Source organism: Cebus imitator, unplaced genomic scaffold (genome assembly GCF_001604975.1).
Source record: "Cebus imitator isolate Cc_AM_T3 unplaced genomic scaffold, Cebus_imitator-1.0 Scaffold778, whole genome shotgun sequence".
Lineage (NCBI taxonomy): Eukaryota > Metazoa > Chordata > Mammalia > Primates > Cebidae > Cebus > Cebus imitator.
In genome coordinates, this window is record NW_016108093.1 from 417,771 (window position 1) to 426,336 (window position 8,566).

General features: G+C 36.2%; 1 protein-coding gene and 1 non-coding gene across 5 annotated transcripts in view; both read left to right on the plus strand.

Moving 5' to 3' along the window:
• The window catches only part of RP2 (RP2 activator of ARL3 GTPase), a 44,053-nt gene extending 36,274 nt beyond the window's left edge, over positions 1–7,779 (plus strand). For 3 of the 4 annotated variants that reach the window (XM_037735317.1, XM_017519835.2, XM_017519836.2), the window contains exons 4-5: positions 4,810–4,895; positions 7,547–7,779. In XM_037735317.1, the coding sequence (XP_037591245.1) occupies positions 4,810–4,895; positions 7,547–7,660 (200 nt within the window). In that variant the 3' untranslated portion in view covers positions 7,661–7,779. Of the gene's footprint in view, positions 1–4,809; positions 4,915–7,546 lie in introns of all 4 variants that reach the window. The other variant, XM_037735318.1, reaches the window with a different exon arrangement.
• Positions 6,583–6,701, plus strand: LOC119469702. Its single transcript, XR_005198540.1, has one exon. It is a non-coding gene; the product is annotated as a 5S ribosomal RNA (ribosomal RNA).
• Positions 7,780–8,566: the final 787 nt, after the last annotated feature.

Here is an 8,566-nt window from a genome sequence, read left to right on the forward strand (position 1 = left end):
TTGTAGAAATGAGGCTCTCCCATGTTGTCTAGGCTGGTCGCAAACTCCTGGGCTAAAGCAATCTGCCTGCTTCAGCCTCCCAAGGTTCTGGGATTACAGGGGTGAGCCACTGTGCCTGGCCTGAACTGTCAGTTATTTTTAGAGCAATTAAAAATAAAAATATAGATCATACTTTATAGGCAATTTTAGAGCAGAGGAATATCATGCTCCTTTTAAAATGTAAACCCTGTCACTGGCTGCTTTAATGGGGAAGCAGAGAGACAAGCTGGGAGGCTGTTGCAGTAATCTAATTGAGACATAGTGGCCTGTTCCAAGGTCATGTTAGATAACTCAGAAGGGTTCACTAGATAAGACATCAAGAAATGTTTTTTGTCTACCTCAGAGTCTCACAATGTTTCATGACACCTGAAATATTTAGATCTAAAGCTACTATGAACTATCTGAATAAGATGTACGTACTAAAACACTAAAAACATGACCAGTAATCCTTGTTGACCTCATAGTTCAGTTTGAAATAATCACAGTAATTGTCATCATCATTAGATAGAAGGAGTGCTTAGCAAGTGCATTGTCAACATTGTAGTTTTTTTTTTTAAGGGTTTTTGTTTAATACATCTGAAAAGAATGCATAAACAAAGAATTGAGACATGAGAAAGTATTGGTTCAATGCTAATGAATCTACAAGAATTAGGATTTGGGGAGGTGGAAAAGATTACCTAAACATTTTTAAAAATTGGAAACTGCAACCAAAATAAGCTGATAAAATCCCTATTAACACTTACAAAGAGTCTTCATAAGACTCTTTCCATGATTTCTATTAAACTAGAGAGCCTCACCTGGCTGCTCTAGGTTCCTTATATGCAAAGCAGAAATAAGAGGATTCCCCTGACTGGTCCCCATGTTGTTAAGTGGTCTCCCCACCCCCACCTGATCCCCAGCTTCTTAAGGAAGCAGGCCTCCATCCTCCTAACTTGAGAGGATGTGAGTCATTCCACAGATGTCTGTCTTCTAGCACCACCCCTCATATTTCCTGTGCATACCAGGTCTTCAGCTGCGTTCTAGGAACACCATGTACTACTGAGTTGCAAATCTATGCCAAGCATATAAGACAAACCTTGTAGTCTTTTTAAATCTAAGATTATCCACACGTTAATAAAAATGAATGCACTTGTCCACTTTTTTGCTGGAAAAGTATTAGGTCATTTATTGCAAGTTTATCATATTCTAGTCAAAGAACATCAATCAAGTTATGTACCTGAGTAATTCTACCAAGATTGTATTTCTGAATTCTAGATTACATGTTCTTTATAAAAAGACTGGAACTTTTAATAATAAATGTCTAACTTAAATACACACATGCACACTATATTTCCTTGTAGTGATGAAAGTATATTCTACCTTAATTCAAACTTTCTATTTTGCAAAACTGGAAACCCTACATTTATTAACTTTTTCTTTTTAGTTCAATATTTATTTGGTTTAAAATACTTTTTAAACTCTTTTTGCAAATTTCCAAATGTACTAAAAGTAGAGAGTACAATGACCCCATGTGTACCCATGACCCAGTTTCATCAACTTTTTGCCATACTTAAAAAACAATAATCTCATTGTTTGCTAAAACATTTTAATCAAATCGATTCATCCTTTCATTTTATCCCTAAATATTTCATTATTTTAAAAATGTTTTAAGTAACTACAGTGCATTATCACATATAACAGAATTAACAATTCCTTAATATCCTCTAATACTCAGTCCATATGCAAATTTACCTACTTACTAAAATAATTCTTTGTGTTTTTAGTTAATTTGATCCAGATCTAAAATAGACCCACTTACTGTATTTGGTTGCTGTTTTAATCTTATATCACTCAATTAAAAACAGGTGTTTCCCCTCCACTTCGTCTTGCCTTTGTCTTGGGAAAGAAGCTTGGTCAGTTGTCCTGTAGTATTCATGAGGCTGTTTCATTCATTCCTCCACATTTCTTGTAGACTAGAAGTTAGGTCAAAGCCTTGTTTACATTCAAGTTTGTTTTTTTATTTATTTAGCAGGAATACATAGATGGCATTGTTTCCTATTTAATTGAGAAAGCACATAATGTTTGATTGTTGTGCTTTTAGGGATACTAAGGTTAATGGGTGAGTTCACATGGTGACAACCTTATCTTTTTATTGTAGAGTTTCCTGCAGTCTTCTCTGTGGGTTGCTAAAACCACTGATGATTGTTGCCTGAACCAATTCTTTTAATAGGAGTTGCAAAATGATCGTTTTCTATATTTTCTTTCTCTTTTTTTTTGGCAAACTTACTTTCTAATCTTGTCATTACCTCTGCATTTATTAACAGATGTTAACAGAACTTGTATGCCAGAGCTGTTTGGTTAACTTGAAATATGCTCATGTCAGAAAAACAGAATAAATAAAGAGAAAAATAAGCACCAATGTTCAGAGTAGTGAATTCGTGTCCTAGCAACCTCCATTGGTATACAGTGAATTTTGTTTCTCTCTTCTTTTTTTATTTTCCTTAAAAACTTCTAGTAGTAAGGAGGATCTCTCTTTTCTAAGTATCATTATGAACTCATGACTTTTTATATATTTAGTAATTTTTAATAAATTAGAGTCATTATTCCTTCTATATCACTATGTCTCTGGCCATTGGGAGCCCCTTCAGGCTGGCTTCTGTTTCCTTTTGATATAACCCCACTGGCCTTTGGTAGCTTTATTACTTTTTGGCTGAAGAAAATATTCCAGGTTGATCTTAATCCATTTCTTGGCCCAGACATGGAATCATCTATTTTTCTAAGATGACTTTGTTATTTTTAGTGGTGAATGACATTTTAGAATGATATTTAGAAATACATGTTAGGTACTGTGTATTACTGGGTTGTCATTTCTTTCAGGCTTTTTCAGTGGACATTGCTAGAAACTATGTATTTTTGAAAAGAAAAGATCATGAGTTTACATTTACATTTCTAAATGAAAATTTAAGATTTTAAGCTTTTCTTTTGTAAGGTTGGATGTTTTATTATAAAATGTTCTTGACCTCCTGGCCAGGGGTGAAGGCAATAGGATTGCTTGAGGTCAGGATTTTGAGACCAGATTGAGCAACATAGTGAAACCCCATATCCTTTTTTTTTTTNTTGAGACATGGTCTTGCTCTGTTGCCCAGGCTAGAGTGCAGTGGTATGATCATGGCTTGCTGTAACCTCAAACTCCTGGGCTCAAGTGATCTTCCCATCTCAGTCTCTCAAGTAGCTGGGACTACAGGCCTGCAACCCTGCACCAGGCTAATTTTTTAATATTTTGTAGAGATGGGGACTTGCTTTGTTGCCTAGACTGGTCTTGAACTCTGGGGCTTAAGTGATCCTCTTGCCTTGGCCTCCCAAAGTGCTAGGATGACAGGCATGAACCACTGTGCCCAGCCATGAGATTCCATCTCTCAAAAAAATTTTAAGTTGGGCACGGTGGCTCACACATGTAATCCCAGCACTTTGGGAGGCTGAGGTGGGAGGATCACCTGAGGTCAGGAGTTCAAGATCAGCCTGGCAAACATGGGGAAACCCTATCTCAACTAAAAATACACACACACAAAAAAAGTAGCCAGGCACAGTGATGCACGCCTGTAGTCCCAGCTACTCGGGAGGCTGAGGCAGGAGAATTGCCTGAACCCGGGAGGAGGAGATTGCAGTGAGCCAAGATTGTGCCACTGCACTCCAGCCTGGTCGACAGGATAAGACTGTCTCAAAAAAAATTTAATAAATTTTTAATCAAGTATACAGGAGGATGTGCATAAGCTATATGCAAATACTATACCGTTTTATTAATATATAAGGGATTTGAGCATCCAGTGGAACCAATCCTACACAGATACCAAGGGACCGCTATATCCCGCGTTTTCTGTATTTGTTGCCTGTATTAAATCACAAGCCTCCAAGGAAAAAGAAAATATCACAAGCCTTCAGTTATCTTGGTGCCCAATGTAGTATAATCTTTTCTTTCTCATTCTTGTGCCTTGTCCTGTAGCACATGTTTACATTCAATTTAGAATTTCATATTCATTCATTCTAGTATTTCATTACTTAGTACTTCGTTATTCTATGTTGTTTTGTATTTGTTTAACAGGTTTATGTCTTCATTCAATAAATTTGTAATTTCCTGGAGATTAAGACTTTTCCATCACTGTAGGAGGTTTGTAATGTTTTCAAATTAATATATGAGAAAGGAGGCACAAATATTATATTAAAAGGATTTAACAAATAAAAACTTTGTGTTTCTAGAATGTAGCTTTAAGACACATTCAAGGAAAATACTTTCAGATGGTCATTACTTTTGATGCTTGGCCTCAATTCCTATTTGGCTTAGCTTCATCATTGGTGGCCTAGAACTTGGCTGATAAGTAGGAGAGCTGGAAGCAAGGCTGGCTGCCTGGCAAAACCTACTTATGTTGACTTGGATTGCTTTTGATCTTATTTGCTATTTTATCAACTATTTTTATACTCCTAAATGAGTAGAATTTCTGTGGTTTTTATAGAAGAATGAGAACCAGGAAAGCCAGACTATTTACAACACTTTAAAAATGTGACAGTAGTCCTATAATAGTACTGAAGCTACTTGTTATGAGACTGTGTTAATTTGTTTTATGATTAGCGTAGGAAGAAGCAGCTGAGGTGATATGTCCCATCTGTCTGCTTTCCTCTTCCTTCTCTTTCACCCTCGAAGAAGATGCTGGAGATTCTTCGGGGAAGAATAAAAAGATTAAATTTAGAATATATTTGTATTTGTGTTAAGAAAATGCTTCTTGGGTTTGCTTATAGGTCCAGTTATTGCTTTGGAGTTTAATGGAGATGATGCTGTAGAAGGATGTCAACTTATTGTAAACGAGACATTCAATGGGACCAAGGTACAAGATTTTATTGACTGTATTTCAATCTAACCTTTCACTTCATCTCCTTTTCCTTACAGTCAAGTGCTACTTTTGTTCCTAATGTTGCTTGGAATTTTTGTTTTGTGTGTGTGTGTTTTTAAAAGTCAGATCATGATTTCTAGTACCTTTGATAAATAATTGGGAACTAATTATTTTTTTCTTGCCAAACTAAAACTTTGTTTAAAATAGTTACAAAACAGGGCTGGGCATGGTGGCTCATGCCTGTAATCCCAGCACTTTGGGAGGCTGAGGTGGGTGGATTACCAGAGGTCAGGAGTTCAAGACCAGCCTGACCAACATGGAGAAACCCTGTCTCTACTAAAAATACAAAATTAGCTGGGCATGGTGGTTCATGCCTGTAATCCCAGCTACTCAGGAGGCTGAAGCAGGAGAATTCCTCGAACCCAGGAAGGCAGAGGTTGCTATGAGCTGAGATCACGCCATTGCACTCCAGCCTGGGCAACAAGAGTGAAACTCTGTCTCAAAAAATAAATAAATAAAATAGTTACAAATAAGAATTTATTTATTAAAAACCTTCTATAGCATATAAGTTTCTAAAGTAAAAAGTCTCATCAAATGTCTTTTCAAGTCTTTGCATTTTTAAAAATACTGATTTGTTGAAAATATTTTATTTCTAATATTATAGTCTTTAGATGGATGATCCTGTTGCCCAGGGTTCATTTTTACTTGCTTCAGTAATGCTTCACCAAATATTGAACTTCAGGTATATATAGAAATTATCACATGTGAGCGTTTTCTAAATATATTGATGAAGTTGCTGTATCTAAGAATTTCAGATGTAAATAACTTTAAAACCAAATGTAGAGGATTACATTAGCAAATCTATACTTGACTACTTTTTGATAAATATCTGGGAGGACATTTTGGTTTTGTCATCTGATTTGGCTTATGATTCCTTGAATTTACAAAAATTAAAGTACTTTTTCTTTGATCACATTTTATCACAGTAGTACTAAGGGAGAGAGGAAATAGAAGATTGAATAGAAAAGGCAACAGAGATAAAATGGTTATAATTTGGACTTTTAGAGCTGAGTGATTTAGAGATTATCTAATCCAGCTGTCTCATTTTACAGGTGTAGTTACTGAGCCCACAGAAGTTTATCAAATTGTCAGTATCATATGCTAGTTTATGGTTAAGCTAGAATAGAACCCAGGCTGCTCTAATTCCTTGCTGACATTTGTAAAAGCTACTTTAGAAGGGTTCCATTGAGTATTGCTTCATTAATGTTTAGCAAAGGCCAGGCGAGGTGGCTCATGCCTGTAACCGCAGCACTTTGGGAGGCCAAGGCGAGCGGATCACCTGAGGTTGGGGGTTCAAAACCAGCCTGGCTAATGTGGTGAAACCCTGTCTCTACTAAAAATACAAAAAGTAGCCAGACATGGTGGTAGGCGTCTGTAATCCCAGCTACTCAGGAGGCTGAGGCAGGAAGAATCGCTTGATCCCAGGAGGTAGAGGTTGCAGTGAGCCGAGATTGCGCCATTGCACTGCAGCCTGGGCAACAGAGCGAGACTCTGTCTCAAAAAAAAAAGTTTAGCAACTAGTTTATTTAAAAATAGTAGGCTGGGTATGGTGGCTCACACCTGTANCGGCAACATAGTGAGACCTAATCTCTACCAAAATAAAAAAAATAAAAAATTGGCTGTCTATGGCCATACCACCCTGAACGCACCCGATCTTGTCTGATCTGGGAAGCTAAGCAGGGTCGGGCCTGGTTAGTACTTGGATAGGAGACTGCCTGGGAATACCGGGTGCTGTAGGCTTTTAAAAAATAAATTAAAAAAAAAAATTAGCCACGTATGGTGGCATATGCTGTAGTCCCAGCTACTCCAAGCTGAAAATCTCATGAACCTATAAATTCACAGTTATAAGGAGCTATGACCATGCCGCTGCACTCTATCCTGGGTGACAGAGTGAGAACTTGTTGCTAAAATAAATAAAACAGTGGACAATATTTTAATTCCTTTTTTTTTTTTTTTTTTTTTTTTGAGATGGAGTTTTGCTCTTGTTGCCCAGGCTGGAGTGCAATGGTGCAATCTCGGCTCACCGCAACCTCCGTCTTCTGGTTCAAGCTATTTTTAGTAGAGACAGGGTTTCTCCATGTTTGTCAGGCTGGTCTCAGACTCCACCTCAGGTGATCCTCCTGCCTCAGCCTCCCAAAGTGCTGGCATTATAGGCTTGAGCCACTGCACCCGGCGAAACTAAGAGTTAAGTGACTCTTATTCAGCAGCTTTCATAATATTAAGTGTTGTAAAAGTCCAGATATAATAAAATACAACTCACGTATTATGAAAGCAGAGACCTTAATTATATAAGTGCTTCCAAAAGAGCTTAATTTACATTATAGCTATTCAAACTGTATTACATGAATTCTAAAGAAAATCTACAGATTAAATATTGTCATTATAAATGATGTGCTTGAACTTCTTCTGAATAATTAGCTTGGGACTTTGTTCTGTGGAGAACATGGGGTTTGGCATTCTGAAGTCCTTGGTACTTACTTTTTATTTCTATTTTCTATTTAAAATATCCATGGGTAAGACTTATATATAGCCCCAATTGAGAACTAATGATCTAGAATCCTCTAGATTCAAATTAAGCAAGTAAGGTTTTGTATCAGAAAGCAAAGAGACAGCATCTGGAGATGTGGACAGCTTCTACAACTTCGCTGATATACAGATGGGAATATGAAGTGCAATGTGGAACCAGGACTTGGTATTAAGCCTTTCCCAACTTGTGAATATAGAATTTGATAATATACTTTTGTGTATTAGCAATGGTTTTTGCTAATGCTAAAACTGTTGAAGTTTATTTTTGAATAAATTGTTGAATATTACATCATTTACTTGAGGTTCAAAAATAATTCATTTTAAATTAAGTAGTTTTAATCAGCTTAAAAGCTATTTAACCCACTTTAATAAGCGTGCAATTTTGTTTCTCTGCATATGATATTCTTATTAGAAAATAGAAGTTGCTAACAGTTTATTATTTTAATCCTACTTAAATGTTCTTTCAAATCTCTAATAATTTAAACTTTCCTCAGTGCTCCATGATATTTTTTTTGAGACTACATTTCATTGCTTATTTTACATTTTTCAATTTAGAGGGATTTGTTACTAGTTGATCAATTATAATGAACCTATGCACATTTTTTATGTACACATATGACAGTTATATAAATGCTTCCTCGCTGCATTATATGGCAAATGAGATTTTGTACATGGAGTTGACATAATACTTTGTAAATTGAATTTTTTAAAGAAATAGGCATTTGATAACCAGCTTGGCAAGCAACTCTACTAACAGATGTTGGTATAGCTATTTAAAGACTACTTCGTAAGCAGTATGATTATTTGAATAAATTCCACATTGTTTAGTTTTTTTAATACAACTGCTATATGACTCTTCTGCTTCCTCGTAAGAAAAGGTATATGCAGTACTAAAATTATAGAAGCCCAATCACCAGCAGTTTTCAAAAAGGTGATAACTTATTAGCTCTTGTGGGCTATCAAGAGAACTAGAACAAAACCTTGTGACTTTTAGGTAAGAAATAGGCATGATGATAAGCTATGCAGATTATTAAAAAGCTTGATACAGGCTAGGCATGGTGGCTCACACCTGTAATCCT